This window comes from Schistocerca americana, chromosome 2 (genome assembly GCF_021461395.2).
Source record: "Schistocerca americana isolate TAMUIC-IGC-003095 chromosome 2, iqSchAmer2.1, whole genome shotgun sequence".
Lineage (NCBI taxonomy): Eukaryota > Metazoa > Arthropoda > Insecta > Orthoptera > Acrididae > Schistocerca > Schistocerca americana.
In genome coordinates, this window is record NC_060120.1 from 251,293,719 (window position 1) to 251,314,443 (window position 20,725).

A 20,725-nucleotide genomic window follows, 5' to 3' on the forward strand; every position below is an offset into this window, starting at 1 on the left:
AACAATGCATCTCATCCACTTACAGTGAGCTTGTCATGGCTCAAAAATGGGTCAAATGGCTCTGAGCACTATGGGACTTAATATCTGAGTTCACCAGTCCCCTAGAACTTACAACTACTTAAACCTAACTAACCTAAGGACATCACACACATCAATGGCCAAGGCAGGATTCGAACCTGCGACTGTAGTGATCACGCGGTTCCAGACTGAAGCGCCCAGAACTGCTCAGCCACTTCAGCCGGCTGTCATGGCTCGTACCTCGCTTCTGCAACTGTAGTCCACGGCGCCGCCACCTAAACTAGAAAACTCGGACGAGTTTCAAACAGTGCTGCTAATGACTGTCGCGCACATGGTTCAACCATGTCCATCTCTAGGACAGCTACCACGCATGTTGATAAACATTCCCACTCTTTCACTCACCGGCCACATGACCCGGTGGCCATTGTGGCCCCACGTGCGACACCAGCGCTGCTCTCGCCCGCGCTGGTTATCCAGCACAAGGTTTACAGCGAATAGTCACCGCCCGTTCCCTTTCGCTCGCCGCTGCACGCGCTCCCACCCCTTCCACACAAGCGCACGCCGCGCTCCCGTAAGCAACATGTGACTTTCGTGCTACCTTTCCCCACTCGCGCTAACAGCTACGCCTCGTCGCACCCTACTCGTCCAAAGACCCGGCGCCAGGATGTTAACCAATCTCATGTGCAGTTCACAGTTTCTTCCGTCACTGATGGAATGACACACGAGATAGTTACCACTTCCAGCCCTCCTATTAGGGATAAGATACGACGCCTCAACCCTATCAAGCTGCTCGTCTCCCAGCAGTAGATTAATGAACTTTTGGCAGCAGGTGTTCTGCAGCCTTCAGACAGCAACTGGTCTTGACCAATCCACCTCGTCCCCAAACACGACAGATCTTTTCGAATGTGCGGCGATTACAGACGCTTAAACGCTCGTGCCGTCATGGACAATTACCCAGTGCCGAACATCAATGACTTCACTCATGTGTTATCGGGCGGCACAATTTTCAGTGTTATTGACTGTAAATGCGCCTACCACCATATTCCCGTGGCGCCAGAAGACATTCCTAAGATGGCTATTATCACGCTGCTCGGTTTATTCCAATACCACTACATGTGGTTCAGCTTAAAGAACGCGGCGCAAACGTGGCAACGTTTCTTTGACTCTTATCTTGCGACAGTTCGAGTTTTGCTTTGCTTATCTGGACGACATTCTCATTTTCAGCAGCTCAGCGGAGGAACTTGAAAATCACCTGTCTGCGGTCCTCCAAACCTTGAACTCCAACGGTGTCGAGATCAACAAAGACAAGTTGCAGTTGCGCCAGGCGTCAGTCTCCTTCCTAGGTTACACCGTCTCTGCTGAAGGAATACAGCCTCCCAAATCTCTTGTGCAGGCTATCACGTCTCTGGCGCCCCCGGGTACTTACAAAGAGCTACGCCATTTCCTTGTCACCATCAATTACTATCGTCGGCATCTGCCTTCCGCCGCCACTGTTCAGGTGCCCCTGACAGATGCGCTATCAGCAAACAAACTTCCGGTATCAAACCCGTCTCTCGGACTGCTCCGATGCTAGAGGCCTTCAAGGCTCTGAAGACTTCTTTAGCTCAAGCTGTGACACTCGCCCACCAGACCCCTCGGCCCAGCTATTCATCACTATGGACGCCAGCAACATCGCGGTGGGGGGCAGTGTTGCAACAACACAAGGGAGACACGGTTCCTCCGCTTGATTTCTTCTCCAAGAAACTATCTACGGCTCAGAGAAAATATTCTGTATTCGATAGAGAGCTCCTTGCTGTTTACGAGGCAATTAAACATTTCCACCCCGACGTTGATGGACGCTCGTTTTTCGTCCTCACCGATCACAAACCACTGGCAGAAGCGTTCTGCAACCCCCTTGAGGACCCATCCCCTCGACGTTACCGCAACTTTGACCTGGTTTCTCAATTCACAACAGACGTCTGTTACATCAAAGGTGCAGATAAAGTTACTGCGGATTTCTTCTCACGGATCAGTGCTGTTTCCCGCATCATTGATCTTTCCAATCTAGCCTCCCTCCAAGCTTCTGATGAACATTCTCAAGCTCTCCTACGAGACCCACAAACATCACTTGTTTTCACAAAGGCTAAATTTCCTGGCGTTTCCGACGAGGTGTGGGGTGATTCTTCGACCGGCACCCTACGCCCTTTGCTCCCACCTGGGCTACGCCGACAGGTTTTCAATGCCCTGCATAATCTAGCCCACACAGGTGCTCGAGTCACCACACATCTCGTGTCAGAACGTTTTGTTTGGAAGAATATCAAACGAGACTGTCAAACCTGGGCACGCAGCTGCATCACTTGCCAGAGCAACAAGATCAGCCACCACACCTCCCCGCCTCTGGGCAAGTTCGACATTCCCGCAGGACGATTCCGTCACATACATATTGATCTGATAAGGCCTCTTCCTCCTTCGGAGGGCCGTAGATATATCTTATCAACTATCGACCGTTTGTCTCGCTCGGTCGATGCTGTTCCTCTCCCTAATATTACTGCCGAGACAGTAGCCAAGGCTTTCATTGGCTCATGGGTCGCTCGTTTTGGGTGCCCAACCATTATCACCACCGATCAGGTTCGACAGTTCGAATCCTCCCTTTTCACCATCCTCTGCAATATATGCGGTATTAAAAAAATACACACTACTGCCTATCACCCACAAAGCAATGGGTTGGTGGAGAGATGGCACCGCAACCTCAAGATGGCCCTTCGATGCCATGATTGTCTCTGGTCAGAAGCTCTCCCGTGAGTGCTACTTGGCCTATGCTCAACCTATAAACTTGACCTACAGGGGACTATATCCGAATTTGTTTTTGGCGAGAATCCGGTCTTACTGGGAGAACTTATTCTTCTCCCAGTTAGCGAGGATCTTCCGCCCTCACCAGGTTTCATTAGCCGATGTGCACGCACACGCATTTTCAACAAACGCGTTTGCACCCGACCATCAGTCACTCACCGCCCAAGACTTATGTTCCCACTGCACTCTCTGAGTGCTCCCACGTCATGCTGCGGGATGATGCGGTTAGGCAGCCTCTTCAACCTCCTTATCTTGGCCCCTACAAGGTTCTGCGGCCGGGGGACACGACTTTTGATATCAGGATTAAAGACCGCACACAGACAGTTTCTCTGCATCGCCTGAAACCGGATTTTGTCGACCCTGATGGTCTCACACAGCCGCAGTCGGACTCTGCAGATGATCCATCCTTGATCGAGAACAAATACGTGCTCCCATCAACCTCATGGCACACCTCTTCCACTGAAGACTGTTCCCCACCGTTCGCTGATTTCCCAACATCGCCCCCTGTTTCACCCTGTGCAGGTTTCGCGCCCTCCACCTCCAATGTCGGAGACACACACACCTACAATCAGTTTGCCCTGCAGTGTTGCCACACCAAATGAATGATGTTTCTATAGTGACGTTTGATGACCGAATGCTCATTCTTTTGACAGATACCGAGGTCCCGCCATCGAACGGTCCCATACACATCAACATTACACACAACCTCACACTCCTGCGCGAGTGAGACTGAGCATCTCTACGTGCTTTCATTTCTACAGATGGCTCAATCCACTTAAGGGCCACACACGCCTCCACCATGCCGTTGACTGCCCCGCCCGCTTAATCCTGGGCTGGCCTCCATCTCATCCAGCCACAGTGACTGACTGACTACAAAGTGGACCTGCTTCTCGCCACTCAGCCTGCACAACCCACCTCATTCGAGATGGAAGTACCTGTGATGCACCTGCCTATGTGCATGATTTCCACCAATGTCGAGGCCCACACGCCCTCGCACTTGGACATCTGTAGTACTCTGTAATCCAGAGGGGGGGGGGGGGGGCTGTGTGGCGTCGATAGTTCGTATCGACCACGAAATTTAATATCTGTGAACTCTAAGTGCTATGTCGAGCCTCCATCTTAACTTTACTTTAGTCAGTTCTTTGTTATACTGCATTCTGTACGGACACAGTGTCAAGTGTAAATATATACGAGCTACGACATATATGGGAATTAAGTTTTCTATATCCTGATTACCGATCCCGTTCCCATAAATGAAAGGAGACAATATCGCTACCTTGGAAGAAAACCGGCATAACTCGAAAAATGCCGATTTTTCGCTCATGTCATCACCAAAACGATAAAGTGGAATACTTTTATGTGGAAGAGTGTCACAAACGCAACTGGCATATTCGGCCACTAGAGAGCAGTTACGTCAGTGTTGCATTAACAGAACCTATTCCGACAATTGGAGAAAGGGTGTCGCATTGTCACTTGTACTGCAGCGTTCAGCCAGTGCTCATGCAGATGTTGGAAGAAAAGAGTCACGTTTTGAATTATGCCTTGTTCTCCATGTGAAAGTACGTAGGCACAGTACATTTATATGATAAATAATGTCTTATTTTGAGATGTGACAGTTTCGTTTACAAAATGAGATTAGATACTATTTCCTTTCCTGTTTTATTTCGAGATGTGCCACTCTTCTCAAAAAATATTCATAACCTTTTTTCGAAACTGTAATGTCATGCTCTAATGTTTTGTCTTGTGCCACTCTTGAACAAAGAAGTACATATAGTGATGAATCTGTTTTAGTTACAACAATGTTGGCTAGTTCACGAATCCCACTAATTGTCACGTTAGCTGTCAAACGAAATGAGAAAAATGCTACAATTTCGGAACGTCAGCGTCCAAACAATACCGAAGAAAATGCAAAGCATATTATGACCAGCTCTCAAGGTCGGTTCCGTGCAATGATAAATCACGTATTATGTTAAGTACGTTTTATGCAATTCACGTGAAAGGTACATTCTTATTTTGTTTCTTGCAGCTGTTCCGATACGCTGTGGTGACATTGAGGTTTTACAAGCCAGTAGCGTTTTGAATGATTCTGATGATCAGAATGATAACAACCTCAGCACATACACATCTGCTGTATTGTATTGTATTGTATTTTTATTGATCCAGGCAATCATAGTATTGTCCAACTGTACATATGATATTGGACAGGTCAAGAGAGCTATTTACAAGTAATTTTTACAAATTGATTTTTACATTATTTTGTAGCAATGAAATTATCTAACTTAAACAAAACAGTTAATACAAATCATAGAATTGTAAGGTTGTACATACGATATTGGACAGGTCAAGAGAACATATTTGCAAGTAATTTTTAATAAATTGATTTTACATTACTTTGTAATGAGGAAGTTAGCTATCTTTAACAAAACAGTAAATGCAAATGTTGTATGGTAAAATACAAACAGCCAATACAAATTTAATAGTAAAGTAGTCCAGTGTATTTCATAGACATGCGCAGTATATGATAATCCAGTATATTTCATAGACACGCACAGTATATGATTTTCAGACCTAATTGAACATTTATCATAAAATTGTTTACCATTTTAACCCCTTTCAAAAAATAATCAACTGCATAAAAGCAATGGTCCAAGAGATATTTTCTTAACTTTTGTGTGAAGGCTCTTGGGTTCTTTGTTGCTCTGATTTCATTTGGTGAATTATTATACATTTGTACCCCAACATTTAAAACACTTTTGGTAGCAGGTAGTTCTGGACTGAATCATATGTAGGCCAGATTGCTGCCTTGTTGCATAGTTATGAATATCTCCATAGAATTTTAGTGTGCAGTCATTGTTTAACAGGTATGACTTGACAAATGAGATGATATTATACAAATTTTGTGACTGATTTTTTGAGTATCCTTAAAATGTAACACACAGTTGATAGCTTTTTTGAGATATAATTTGTGTGAGTCTCCCACTTAAGATTTTCTTCAAGCCATACGTCAAGAAACTTGACAGAGTCCAGAGTCTTGGTTATTTAGAATCACATAAGGCATTTCTTGGTTTTGGGATGAGAGTCTGAAAGTGATGGACGTTGTTTTCTGTATATTTATGATCAGTTTGTTCTCGTTGAACCATTTGCTGAGTGACGACATAAGCAGTTTAATTTTTTTGGTGTGGCCCTCTGTATCAGTACCTGTTATTAGTATGCTCGTTCATCGGCAAATAGTGTGGTATGTCCTGTAGCAAGCTTCGTGCTTATATCATCAATGTATAGCAGAAACAGTATGGGTCCCAGGATTCAGCCTTGTGGCACACCATATCTAATAGGCATTGTGTCAGAGGAGTGGACAGTAGATTGATGGGTGGTTGTATTCTTTTTTTCAAAATTAATCTCAACTTTTTGAAATCTGTTTGACAGGTAAGATTCTAACCATTTGTTTGCAATTCCTTTTATACCTTTATTTGCTAACTTCTTAAGGTGTATGGTATGGTCAATTACATCAAAGGCTTTGGATAAATCTAAAAAGATACCGGTAGTGATTTTCTTACTATTCAGTGCTTCTAAGATTTTGTTGAGATACTCATAAATAGCTGTGGTAGTTGTCTTTTGCTTTCTAAAACCATGCTGGTGTTTTGTTAATAAGGATAGTTTATTAGTAAAGTCTTCCAATCTGGTGTAAAATAATTTTTCAAATATTTTTGAGAATGAGCTCAGTTGTGCAATGGGCCTGTAATTGGCTACATCATTTTAGGGCCCTTTTTGTGAAGTGGGGTAATTTTAGAAGTCTTTAGTAGGTCAGGGAAAACTCCATTTGTAAAGGATGCATTTATTATGTAGGTTAGGGGTTCTACAATGGATTCACCACATTTCTTTACAATTAAATCAGGAATGTTGTCACTACCAGTGTTTTATAGCTGTAAGTACTTCAGTATTGGAGACTTTGTGAAGAAACATTGATGCCTGTACTGGTATGGTTTCTATTAGTTTTTGGTGTTGAGTATTCGGTTTGTGGCAGTTGTTCTTTATGAAGTTTTCTGCTATTTTGCTAAAATAGTCATTAAAACCATTTGCTATTTTTTGGGGATCTGATGTGACTTCATCATTTAGGTTTAGTTTTAATGTTTTGTTTATAACATGCTGCTTACTGTTTGTTTCATTTTTTACAACTGTCCACAAGCCTTTCACTTTATAATTAGATTCCTTTATAAATTTATCATTGTATAATTTTTTTGCTTGTTGGATTACTTTTCTGTAGATTGCAAAATAGGTCTTACAATATGACCTAAACTGATCATCGACTTCATGCTGTTTCATGTGATTTTTTAAGTCATGCTTTTTTTGGCTGGAAATCCTTATCCCTTTTGTTACCCATGAGTTTGTGTGTTTGTTTCCGATTGTCCTGGATTTCAATGGAAATGCAGTATTGAAGTGGTGGAGAAATGCTTCATGGAAGGAATTAAATATGTAGTTTACATCATTTTCTTTATAGAACTCTGCCCAGTTTTTAGCCCTTAACAGATAGTTAAAAAGCCTTACATTATCATCATTAAATTGCCTTTGCATTTTAGTTATTGTGGGATATTGTCCTATGTAATTTAAATTCGCCGTTTGTATTTGGGCTTCCTGGTCACTGTAACCTGTGCTGATGACTTTGACTGAGTGGTGTAGTTTCTCTGCGTTTATGAAAATCTGATCTAGAGCTGTTTTTGAACTTTTTGTGATCCTGGTTGGTGTGTTGACAGTTGGGGATAGGTTGAATGAATTTGTAATATTCAACAATTCATCTTTGTTTTTTTTTTCAGGTGCGAGGAAGTCAATATTAAAATCTCCACTTACTAATACATTTTTATTTAGAGAGTGAATTTTTGTGAGTAGTTCTTCGAGGGAGTGTTTGAAGGTTTGGATGTTCCCATCAGGGGCTTTAAATACATTCAGTATCAATAGGTTATAGTCTGTTAAGATAATTAAGGAGAAATCAAAGTCTGTTTCTATTTGCATATTATTCTACTTTGTGAGGCTTTTGTATCCTAAATTTTTTTGACATAGATTGCTGTAAAACCTCCCTTACTTTTGTTCTGACAAGAATAACCAGCTAGAGTAAATTCGCCAAGTGGTGTTTTTTTTAATTTTGTCTTCTGTTAACCAGTGTTCAGTAATACAGTGAACATCTAAGTGTGACTTTGTTTTTTGGAAGAGAACTATTTCTAGTAACTTATTAAACATTGACAGTACATTATGGTGTAATATTTTAAAGGAGTGACTGTTTTCCAATGGAATGATTTTTGACACCACTCACCAGGTTTTCTTGTAGTTTTGGTTCATGAAGATTTTGCTCTGCATCTGTTTTCCTTTGGTTTGCTGCTAGCAGGGAGCTACTGGTGTTCTTGACCATAAAAAATCCTGGCTGTAGGCTGGAGGTCGGCGTTTTCGAGTTGAAGATCTTGTCACAGTTTCCAGTGGTACTGATTTGGAGTGTGGCTGCACATTTTTTGCTCTTTCCACTTGGATGTCGTGGACTGACTGATTTGTGGCACTTGACGAGATTTTTGCATAGGATGTTGGTGGTGACTTGGTGCTGACTGTGGATACCTTCTTCTTTTCTAAAACTGTTTCTGATGTTTTCCTTGATGACCCTGACTGCATATTCACTTTTGTTGTTGTTACTGATGGCTCTTCAGCTCCTGGTGTTGTTGTTGGTTCAGCTGCAGTATTGCTCATTCTTCTGAGATTGTCCACCAAATTAGCTTCATTGGACCACAAATATGCTTGATGTCCTAGTGTCACTCGTTTTATGGCACTTCTTGTTACCAGTGGACTTTTGATGGCATTCAGCAGATTAACACACAGTTTCTTTTTCCCATTTTTATGTAAGTGAAGCCCATGCCTGGTGAAGTCTTTCCGTTGGAGGAAGTTATTTACATCTAAAACTCTGATGTGTTCACTGTAAGATGCCTTTTTCATCAAGTAACTGTTCATTTGGTAGATTTTGCAGTTTTAATTTGGCATGTTATATCTATATGGTATTGTGCATAGAATTAGTTGTGTGTGCCTAGTTTTTGCGATGGTTTCATCTAGTGATATCATAAAACCACGTTTTGATCCATTAATATCGTTTGCACCAGATAAGACGACAACACAATCATTTTGTCCTAGACTAGACGTTTTGTTTTGTATATTGCATGTTGTTTCTTTGAATATAGCATATGGCTTTATCAAAGATGTAAATTTATAGCTGGTTGTTGAAATTTCGTTCAGTACTTTTGCACAGTTCCTACCGTGACTATCTGAAAGTAACAGTACCTGTTTTTTGTTATTTGTAAGCTGACTCATGTTCGTGTTTGTTTTCAACTTACTGCAGTCATTTTTCTTAACCATTTTTAAATTACACGAGAAGTGTTCAGAAGCACTTTGTATGCTACCTTTGTTTACTGTTTCACATTTTTCATGTTCACTCTTACCTTTGTTTACTGTTTCACATTTTTCATGTCTCACTCTTCTTCAATGGAGCGTCATTTCTTTTGTTAGTACAAATATTTAAAACAACATCACTGTACAAATTTCGAACTTTTTCCTTATGTGGCGGTTCAGAAAGGTTTTTGATCATGCTTTCCGGTAGCAGAGCATGTTGTCTTGTGGCTTGAAGTTCTTTCTGCAGTATTTCTAATACATTGGTTTCGCGATTTTCACGATAGATTCCAGTCGCATCTAGATAACCGTTGCACCCTGTTACACAAGCACATGATATGTTTTCAAGATTTTTTTTCGCAAAGCAGTGTGGATGATACCACATATGCACCACTGGGCATATTCTAATACCGCTTTCTACTATTTTATCACACGATATGCACTTTGTAGACGCTAAATACTCATAGTTTACCGAGCGATTTATTACTACATCAACACGCTGAAAACGATTGTAGTGATCCAGGTGAAAACAGTACCTCCACGTTTTTGATGAGTGTTGCAGATGAACTTTTTCAGGATTTTGATTCCGACGACACAGATGCTGACCATAATTTTGTTGACTATTCTAGTGACTCATCATCCATTGCAAATTCACAATCTGCTCAAAGAATTACAAAGTCTAAAGAAGGGGGAAGGAAAGGTAAAAGAAAAGTATCAATTCCATGTAAATCTGAGAATAAACTTCGAAAGAGAAAGAGGAAAAAAGAGGAATGTTGACAAATGGCAAAAAAACGAAAGCAAAATTCTAAGGAACTGTGGTAAAAGCTATAAGTCTACAAAGAAAATACAAAGTGGCGACGGAACAATTGAAAGGACTCTAGTAATGAGAGAAGCTCGGAAAATGATGCCTCCATGTGGGCAAAAGTGTCGGCTTAGATGTTCAAAACAATTTTCTGATGAAGAGAGACAAAATATTTTTCAGGAGTACTGGAATATGGGAGATTTACAGAGGCAACGTGATTACATCGCTGCTAACGTGACAACTGTGCAGCGAAGGTACCATTATCAGAAGGAAGATAGCCAGCGTCATCTTAAAACTGCTTCTTATTTTGATGATAATGGTGAAATAGCAAGAGTTTGTAAACAGTTTTTTACTGCTACTTTAGGTATAAGCGGACGAATGGTTCGAACTGTTGAGGAAAAGAGAATATCTGCTCAAGGAGGAGTTATTTCCACTGATTTATGGGGAAAACATGGTAAACAACCGACTGTGTCAGCAGAAATAAAAGAAAACATATCAGCTCAGTTCCGAAGATTCCTAGTCACTACTGCCGTGCCAGAACTGCTAAAGAATATTGAATGTGGTAAAACAATAAGTGACCCATATAGAGATTATAAAAAGATGTGCAAAGAAGAAAAGTTGGATATCTTAATTATCTCATGTAGTACACAATTTTTACCAAAGAATTTAATCTGGCTTTTTTACCCCAAAGAACGATCAGAGCGAGCTCTACAACAAGTTTGAAAATGCATCTAATGAAGAAAAACAAAAATTTGTAGTTCAATATGAGAACCATTTGAAAAGAAAGATCTATCACGAATTGAGAAAGAGAAAGATATGAAATCTAGTAGTATAGTAGCAGTGTATGACTTACAAGCTGTATTACCATGTCCTGTGGGTGATGCCTCAACGTTTTACTACCTTTCCAAACTGAACGTTTTCAAGTTCACTATTTTTCAGCTTAACACAAATTCAGTTAACTGCTACGTTTGGCACGAAGGACAAGCAAATCGAGGTTCTGTCGAAATTACTTCCTGCGTATGGCGTTATTTAGAACAACTGCATCAATAAAGGGGTAATGAGTCAAGCAACAAAAACAAAATAGAGGTCACTTTTTATTCAGATAACTGCACCGATCAAAATAAAAATAAAAAGTTTATTACTATGTACCGTAAAGCTATAATGACTATCAAGTGGATTAAAGTCATAACACACAAATATTTAATCTCTGGACATACCCGAAATGAGGGAGACTGTGTACATTCTAATACTGAGAAAGAGATCAGGAAAGCTCAAAAATCTGGTCCTATCTATGTACCTGATCATTATGTGAGCCTAATAAGGTCGGCAAAAAAAATTGGCGTGCCATATACTGTGCACGAGCTTTGTTATGACGATTTTTATGACTTTCAAAATGAAGGCTTGGAGATCAATAAAAGGAATACTGACAAAGAAACATTCAAGATTTCTGAAGTTAAGATTTTTAGGATCAACCGAGATAAACCAAATCAGTCGACGTACAAGAACTCTTATAGTGAACAAGATTTTGAAGTAATATTATTAACTAATAATCGTAAAATAACTTGATCACAAACATCAGAAACTGGCAAGCAGAAGGTGTGTCTGGCAAAAGCCTATACTACTAATAAAAGTGTAGCAGATGCTAAAAAGGCCTAACTGTTGCAGTTAATACATAAAAATATAGTTCCAAAATTTTAATTTGATTTTTTTCAATAACTTGTAAGATAATTTTCCTGTGCTAACTATTTTATGTAAAATCTAAAACAAACCAAAAGAACTGAGTTGATTAATTTCTTGATTTGATTGAAATAATTTGTGGAGTGTTATGTTGTATTTTTTATAAATAAATATTTTCTTATAATTACTTCTGTATTAAATTATTTATTTCATACCCTGTACAGATATAAGAGGTGAAATTTATATTTTTGTATGTCACAAGTCAAAGCCCTTTAGCTAAAACTGAAGTAGTTTTCTTTGTAGAAAAGTGTCACATATCGAAGCCCTTAGGGTTAATTTATCACTCAGAATGAAAGAAAAATATGTAAAAGTTACCTCTGAGTATGTACTACTTACAAAGAAAAAGACAGTGCTGATGTGATTTCATGGAGAAAAGTAATGTTGAGTGAAACTTTGGTTGTTATCTTTAAGTGGAGTTTTCTCTAAACTAGTGGTTTTAGAGATGTGCCGGTTTTCCTACAAGGTAGTGATATGTAGAAATCAGAAACCCCAAGGATTCTACCGATTGCAGGTCAGATACCTAAATATAACTTGTAGTGTCCCATAGGGGTTTGTTCTTCGCCCAGTCCTTTTCAAATTGTTCGTCAATGACCTCCCAGATAAATTCCCTAATTCTAATTCTTTTTTGTATACTGATGACACAAATATTTTAATATAAAACTAACATAAATTTCAATATAATATATATACTGTCACATAAAATCTTTGTTTGAGACAAATTGACTGCTAATAAACACTCAGAAAACTAAGTAGATGAGGCAGAATGTTGCCCTCTTCAGCGGAGACATACACATTGACAAAGACGAAATTTTCAGTGTGCAGAACACCAAATTCCTTGGACTGATCATCAGCAGTACACTAAACTGGGGCCTGGATGTAGAGATAGTTGCAAAGAAGTTCAGAAAAATGTGATACCAACTCAGATCAGTAAAATATTCAGCCAACACTTTTAAGCTCGTATACCATGCTCTCTTTGAATCGATTACGAGCTACGTCCTAATTTTCTGGGAAAATCGTTCTGAATCCGAAACAGTTTTCAAATTACAACAACTAATGGTCAGAATAATGGCATCAAAAAGCGGAACTGAACATTGTAAACCACTGTTTAAAGCATTAACAATACTGCCAATGCCATGCTTTTATATAATGGAACAGGGTTGTTTTGTACCTCAGCATTTAGCCGCCTTATGCACAAATCTAGATTGCCACACACGTAACACTAGAAACAAATCTCAATTAAAAATTATAGCACATGTGGTGTCACCGCCAGACACCACACTTGCTAGGTGATAGCCTTTAAATCGGCCGCGGTCCGTAGTATACGTCGGACCCGCATGTCGCCACTATCAGTGATTGCAGACCGAGCGCCGCCACATGGCAGGTCTAGAGAGACTTCCTAGCACTCGCCCCAGTTGTACAGCCGACTTTGCTTGCAATGGTTCACTGACAAATTACGCTCTCATTTGCCGAGACGATAGTTAGCATAGCCTTCAGCTACGTCATTTGCTACGACCTAGCAAGGCGCCATTACCAGTTACTATTGATGCTGTAAAACACGTACCGTCAAGAGCGATGTTCACCAATTATGGATTAAAGTTAAGTATTCCAGCAGCTATGTACGTTTTTTGTTTGTCTCATTTCCTTGACCTGTTCCAGACCTCACGCCAGCCTGCGTGAGCTAAAACGCGTGCCTTTCGGCTTCCTCTCATAGTGGGTTGGCTGTCTTGCCAATCCACAACAGCACATAGTATCAAATTACATGCTGATGGTTTTAAATATATGGGCATAAAAACTTACAACAATCTTCCACAAGATTTCGGGATTGCAGCCGGATCTCATCGACTTCTTTCCACGGTATTTCGGCTGACAACCTTACAGCCATCTTCAGACGAGTGTTTGACACTGGAGATTGCTAGTGCAAGTCGCTCTATTTATAAATAAAAGTCCCGCAGGCACGCATGCGCAAGTTACCGTAGCATGTGCGCCACCTGTCGATTCCAAGGCCCTCTATAATATTACTGCATCTATGTAGCGCAAACGAATGCGTGAAAAAAGTAAAACATGCACGCAGACGTGTCCAAAACAATAAAATGCAAAATTTCAATATTAAAATTAAAATTACTTGTCGCTCGACATGTCAGAAGCCATAAAAAGGTTTCTTTTGGTTGAAATTAAAGAAATCAACGGGTCCCAGGCCTTATTCAATAAAAAAGCCAAAAAGCTTACGGCCGATATAACGGCGCTGTTTCACCATGCCCTGTCCTCTACTTACTTTCTATTTAATAATGAATATTTTGAGCAACTTGACGGTGTTGCCATGGGCAGTCTTCTGTCCCCTCTGGTAGCAAACTTTTATATGGAAGACTTTGAGGAGAGGGCTCTCGATTCGGCGATGTTGAAACCAACAGTCTTCTGGCGGTACGTGGACGATACCTTTGTAGTGTGGCCTCACGGTGAAGAAGAGCTTTCACGGTTTTTACAACATCTGAATTCCATCCACACAAACATTCAGTTTACGATGGAAATTGAAAAGGATGATTGCCTACCATTTCTGGACGTCATGGTTAAACGCAGGGTGGATGGGTCATTGGGGCATTCTGTCTATCGAAAACCCACGCATACGGATCTGTACCTGCAGGCGTCAAGCTGTCATCACCCGTCACAAACTATGGGTGTCCTTCGAACGTTGGTGCATGGGCACATGTCGTGTCTGATAAAGACAGCCTTGTAGACGAATTAGAGCACTTGAAATCGGTATTTCAACATAATGGATATTCTGCACATCAGGTCAGTACTGCTTTAAGGAGGAAAAAACGTGACCACCCACAAGATCAAGAGGATAAGGAGGTGTTGAAGTCCAGAGCATTTCTCCCATATGTCGGGAACATTTCATCGAAAGTAGGCAGAATTTTAAAGAAACATCGTGTGAAAGCAATCTTCCGGCCACCTACAAAGACTCGTGCTCTTCTGGGTTCAGCCAAGGATGATCTGGGATTACGGAAGGCTGGAATTTATAAAATACCTTGCGAGTGCGGGAAAGCCTACATTGGTCAAACCACACGCACAGTACACGACCACTGCGTTGAACATGAGCGCCACACTCGCCTTTTACCGCCCAGTAAGTCGGCCATAGCCGAACATTGTATTTCCACAGGACATACTATGGATTATTCGGCCACGAAAATCTTGGCCCCATCGAGATCCTTCTAGGATTCAGTTGTGAAGGAATCCGTGGAAATACGTTTAGCGGAAAATCTCATTAATCGTGACGGCGGCTTTTTATTGAATAAGGCCTGGGACCCGTTGATTTCTTTAATTTCAACCAAAAGAAAACTTTTTATGGCTTCTGACATGTCGAGCGACAAGTAATTTTAATTTTAATATTGAAATTTTGCATTTTATTGTTTTGGACACGTCTGCGTGCTTGTTTTACTTTTTTCACACATTCGTTTGCGCTCCATAGATACAGTAATATTGTAGAGGGCCTTGGAATCGACAGGTGGCGCACATGCTACTGTAACTTACGCATGCGCGCCTGCGGCACTTTTATGTATAAATAGAGCGACTTGCACTAGCAATCTCCAGTGTCAAACACTCGTCTGAAGATGGCTGTAAGGTTGTCAGCCGAAATATCGTGGAAAGAAGTCGATGAGATCCGGCTGCAATCCCAAAATCTTGTGGAATATTCGATACGCCAGGAAAGTTTCAAGAGTCATTACAACAATCTCTCATCAGACATCAATACAATTAACAACTTGAAGGAAATGAGAACTGAACTAATACAAATTTGTATTAAATCACTGTTTTACTATGATACTGTGTTTCTTGAGACAAAATTCTAATTTCTCCTTACAGCTCATCTCCTTATATACAATGTAACTTTGTTTAGCTTGGTACTTTTTCTGTCCATGCTCTATGCGTTTGTGTGGAAACCTAAACTTTTTAATATGGAAGTGAGTTTTCCCATTCGTAAAGTATTTTTAATGTATACTTTTGAATTTTCATGTTATTTGTTCTGTCCACGTTCTTTACTTTGTATATAAACCTGAACATCTTCATATGAAAGTGTGTCACCTTCACTGTCTTTCTTTAGTAATGAATTAATGTCCATGGTACTTTTGTATTTCCATGTTATTTGTTTTTTTAATGTGTACTTTTAAATTTTCATGTTTCTTACTCTGTCCATTTTCTTTACTTTGTATGTATACCTGAACACTTTAATACAGAAGCGTGTCACCTTTACTGTTTTAGTTTAGTAATGCATTTTAATGTATATGGTACTTTTGAATTTCCATGTTATTTGTTTATATGTTTCTTTCCCTTAATAATGTGAACTTATTTAGAAATATTGTGCATTTCTGAATTTTTTTTATAAATATTGTGCATTTCTGACTTTTTCACAAGATATCCACCTATATGCTTTTCTGTTTCTTGGCATTACGTATGTATTATATGAACATTTGTATACTTATAATACCAGTGTCATAATCATTTTAACCATTTATCATCTCAGCTCCATTCTTGACTTGTTCTATATCATCATGTGCTTCTCTGCTCACAATCTACGATCTACAGGGTAAATAAAGCTACTATTAGATAATACAGCAAGTAAATGACCTCTTTTTGACAGTTTCATTTAATTTCAATATACTTGTAGTACTTCCAATGATACTAAAGTGTGGTTGCAGGCTGTGAAGATCAGTTCGCCTTCGTGTTGCGCGCAGCTTAAATATTACTGAAATTCGTATGTCCCGCCAAAGCTTGGTTCGCTTACTAAAAGGTCGACTCGCTTCGGAAACGTGGAGCCGCAGTTGCATGTCAGGCGCTAGACACAAATATGGTGCTATGGTATGATAGCTTTATCTTTGAAATTCTGATTAGAAGTGTGTTATGTGACGTGACAGACGGAGGAGATGTATGAACTATTTTTGTAGTAGAAGTATCACTTTTTTTTCTAAAAGAAGAAAGATAATATTGCATCTGCAAGGACAAGGGAATAATGTTCTGTATGACGCAGCTGTTGATTGTTATGATTGTTCAATGCAAATGTAGGTTATGTTAAAAGGTCCATCTGGATGCTTATGTTGTTATGATACTTATCGCACGTAATGGTTTCAAGAAAGGACACAAAAGTTTTTGTATGGTCCATGGATGTATGATTGTGTGGCTAAAGTGAGATTCAGTTATGAGTAGTTTCGGATGATAGTGTAATAGCTGAAGATGTCTGCATAATTAAAGAGTTTCAATTTTACGTATTTGTTCCACGGCTTGGATTGTATATACAAACAGGTTATAGTTAGCAAGCGATGGCTGTCGTCGTGGAAACTACCATTGGGGACTTCACAGTTGACCTATTTACAACAGAACGGCCAAATAGTAAGTATTGTTGGTAAATTGTTTCCTTATGAAATTTTCCCGGTTGCTCCCCTGCCGTCCCTTTCATGTTGCTGTTGTAACCTACTGTTTCAGTTTAAACGTGGTTAACAATATATGTCATTACTGTACGAAGCATCCTTCAGTTTCGTGGCTTATTTTTTAACATTGCTCTGGATTTTAGAAGCATTTTGGAGGCATTTTCGTTTTTCTCTTTTTATGTTAATTGAGAAAAGTGTATGATGCTACACTTAATTATTTTGTTGAGCCCATTACCTGCCATATGTTCAGTATTATATTCCAGGATCTATTTCAATCTTTGTTGCAGCATGCTTGAACTTCTTGAAACTCTGCCGAATAAAATACTACAACTTCTGTTTATTTCATTCAATACAACACAACTTTATAGCACAGACGGGGGATCCGACTGGGTCTGGAAAAGGTGGAGAATCTGTTTACAGGTACAGTTGTTATAAATTTGCAGCATAATAAGCAAGTGAGGTGAAAATCATATATTCATGTTGTATTTGGTTTTTAGCAAAATTCACGGAGAAAATGCCAAGTATTATGAAGGGGAATTAATGCCTAAATTGAAACATGATAAGGCAGGTCTGTTGTCAATGGTCAGCTGTGGAAATAACATGTAAGTATTATTTGTAATAGGCTGTGTAAACGCTGTAGGAAATTGTGTGATATAGTCTTTTAACTGAATGTGATGTTGAAGGTAAAATCTGTGGCAGTAGTAATAATATGTGCCAAAAAGATGTTAATTTCCTATGGTAAAATGTCTGATCTGTTAGGCTGACAATTTAGATACTTCTCTAAGTGGTGTAAATCAAAATTTGTCACTCATGAGACTAAAAAGAAATTTGTGCACTCACTTGCTAATTTCAGAAAGTGGTAGGGGTAAACTTTTTTCCCTCCTTGTGGAATATTTCGAAATATTGCAGTGGAAATTCCATGATGGTTACAGTAAACAAAAACATCTGAAACTATCTACGTATCAATAAGTAACTCATATCATGTACATAGAAACGTGACAACACAGTGAGATTATTGTCTTTCAAGCTACCACCTTTTTTCTAGTGAGCCTCTTCTTTTTCCAATGTCTTGCATCCTTCTGTAAATGTAGTTTAGAGCAAGATTCCAAGATTCTCCCCAATTGTGATAGCCCTGTACAGTTTTCTTGTATAATTGACTCAGTTTTCCCAGTGCGCACACACACACACACACACACACACACACACACACACACACACACACACACTCTCTCTCTCTCTCTCTCTCTCTCTCTCTCTCTCTCTCTCTCTCTCTCGCTGCCTCTGCCACCTTGTGGGGTATGCTACAGAGCAGTAAGTCACAACAAATATTTTATTTTCTCGTTTGTTGGCTTAACCAACTTTCAGCCAAATTATCACCCTCCATCCTAACTTATATCTCGAGGTACATTACAAATCTGCAACTCATCATTGCAATCTATATTCCCAAAAAACATTGGCACAAAAAATTATGTTGCCGGTGTTCAGTTCTCTTCTAGTTGTTACACGTGCAATGTTACATGCCACAGCATTTCATTTGAAGTATAAAATTTTAACAGCAGAAGACAAATCAGTAGGAGAGGAAAAAGTGCAGAAACTTGGGAAGATTTTGGTCAACTGCTAATCTGTTGATATGTGAGCTACAGAATCGATGAAGAAATGTACCACAAAATTTAACTCTCAGTATCACCAGTTAGAACTAACGCTTGTTATGTGGTAAAATTCTTGTGGTGTTCAGTGACTTGATCAGTAAAAAAGGAAAGTTGCAAAAAGAACTTAAGGCCGAAAGACAGTGTCAAGAACATGAGAATTATCCAAGGCAGGTTGGAATACATCCCATAATCAATAGTAATTTATATGGTTAGCGAAAAACATTGACGATCTTACATTTCATTTTTAAACTGTTAAGTAGTGGCAGTTTCAGTTGATCAAAGAAATTGATTTATGACATAGTCTGAGTTTTATTTTAGTTTGGAAGTTTGCAATGCACTAAAACTGCTAGGTAGACTATAAATTCAGTAGCCACACCATTGTAAGTGCACCATATTTAGAGAGATTGTGTACAGTAACCTGTGGCAGTTACTCAAGAGGTGTACATCATTTTGACTGTCTAGTCTGAAATGTAAATTAATTTCTGGTGTTGTAGTACAACAACAACATTGAGCTGTGCAGTATATTCTAAGCAAAGATCAAATGCTGAGCACATTCCAGCATGTAGTAGAGGAAAGGAGTCTGAGCTAGAACTATCCCATTTTTTAGCTATGGATTCTATGGCCTTATGCTCACCGTATTGCAAGGTCAAAATCGTATTTTAGCCACACTGATTAAGTAAACTATGATTTCCTTAAATTGTTATGGGAAAATTTCATAATGCTTCCCACAACAAAGCTGTCAATAGACTTTAATATGGTATCATCTTGATCACACTGTGCACCTAATGGATAACATGGAACCAGTTATGTGGTTTACTGTTATATCAGCTGTGGATCACAAATTTCCTGCTCAATTTTTCGATTAACATGTGGATCTACACGAATTAATGCAGCCTCAACAGACATTCTCTCATCACTAATTATCATTGACAAATCAGTTGACGACGTCTGGTGGACATCTGGAACCCAGAAAAATGCATTGAAATATCTACATATTTAATCCCCGGGACATCTTGTACAGTGTGTGGTGGCGGCTGCTTCTCATACCACTACAATATCCACTTTTCCTGCCCCATTCATTAATAGTCCATTGAGAGGGACTGTTGATACACTTCTGTATGAAGTCAAATATCTGTGATTTTCTTGCCTTTATAATTTATCAAGGCAAATGGGGGGGGGGGGGGGGAAGTAAATTATCCCCTGTTCGTTGTTGAAACCTGTGTCATGGAATTTCAGCAGTAAACCTTTCCATGCCAGTCTATACCTCTCTTGCTGTGCCTGGACTGGAGGTTGTTGAACATCTCCAAAACCACTTTGCCCTTACTTAATGATGCAATGATGAAACCTTCCCTCCTTCATTGAATCTACTCTGTCTCTTAGTTAAGGTGCATCCACACGATGCCTTTTTTGTGTTCAGCTGTGTGCATGTGCATAAATTTCAAACAGCGCAACTATGCTGCGCATGCTTCTCGCTTTCAGTGGAAATCTATATGCGTTTTGGCATTACATATGAACAGCAACTAACAATTTTGGATTACATAATTCACAAAAATATATTAATCTCATATTGTATAATTTAAAAAATAAGTCTATAAATTAATATCTAATTTGTCGATCCATTCAAGGGCTGCCTCTGTCACTTCAAAGAAGTCTTCCTAGTGCTCATGGTAGGCTCTTCTGCAACAGGTTGTCACAATGTGATGGATCGTCTGGTATTCATTTCCACAGTCACAATGAGAAGATGAAGCACTTCCCCATCGGTAGAGGTTTTCAACACAGATGCCATGGCCTGCGCGCATCCGATTAATTGTTTTCCAGGCACGTCACATTAATTCCATACCAGCTGGTCTTGTCAGGTCTTTTCA

General features: G+C 39.6%; 1 protein-coding gene across 2 annotated transcripts in view; it reads left to right on the forward strand.

The window, feature by feature from the left end:
• Positions 1 to 16,664: 16,664 nt before the first annotated feature.
• The window catches only part of LOC124592508 (zinc finger CCCH domain-containing protein 13), an 82,912-nt gene continuing 78,851 nt past the window's right edge, over positions 16,665 to 20,725 (forward strand). For both annotated transcript variants that reach the window (XM_047131842.1, XM_047131843.1), the window contains exons 1-3: positions 16,665 to 17,173; positions 17,499 to 17,631; positions 17,709 to 17,813. In XM_047131842.1, the coding sequence (XP_046987798.1) occupies positions 17,104 to 17,173; positions 17,499 to 17,631; positions 17,709 to 17,813 (308 nt within the window). In that variant the 5' untranslated portion in view covers positions 16,665 to 17,103. The remainder of the gene's footprint in view (positions 17,174 to 17,498; positions 17,632 to 17,708; positions 17,814 to 20,725) is intronic.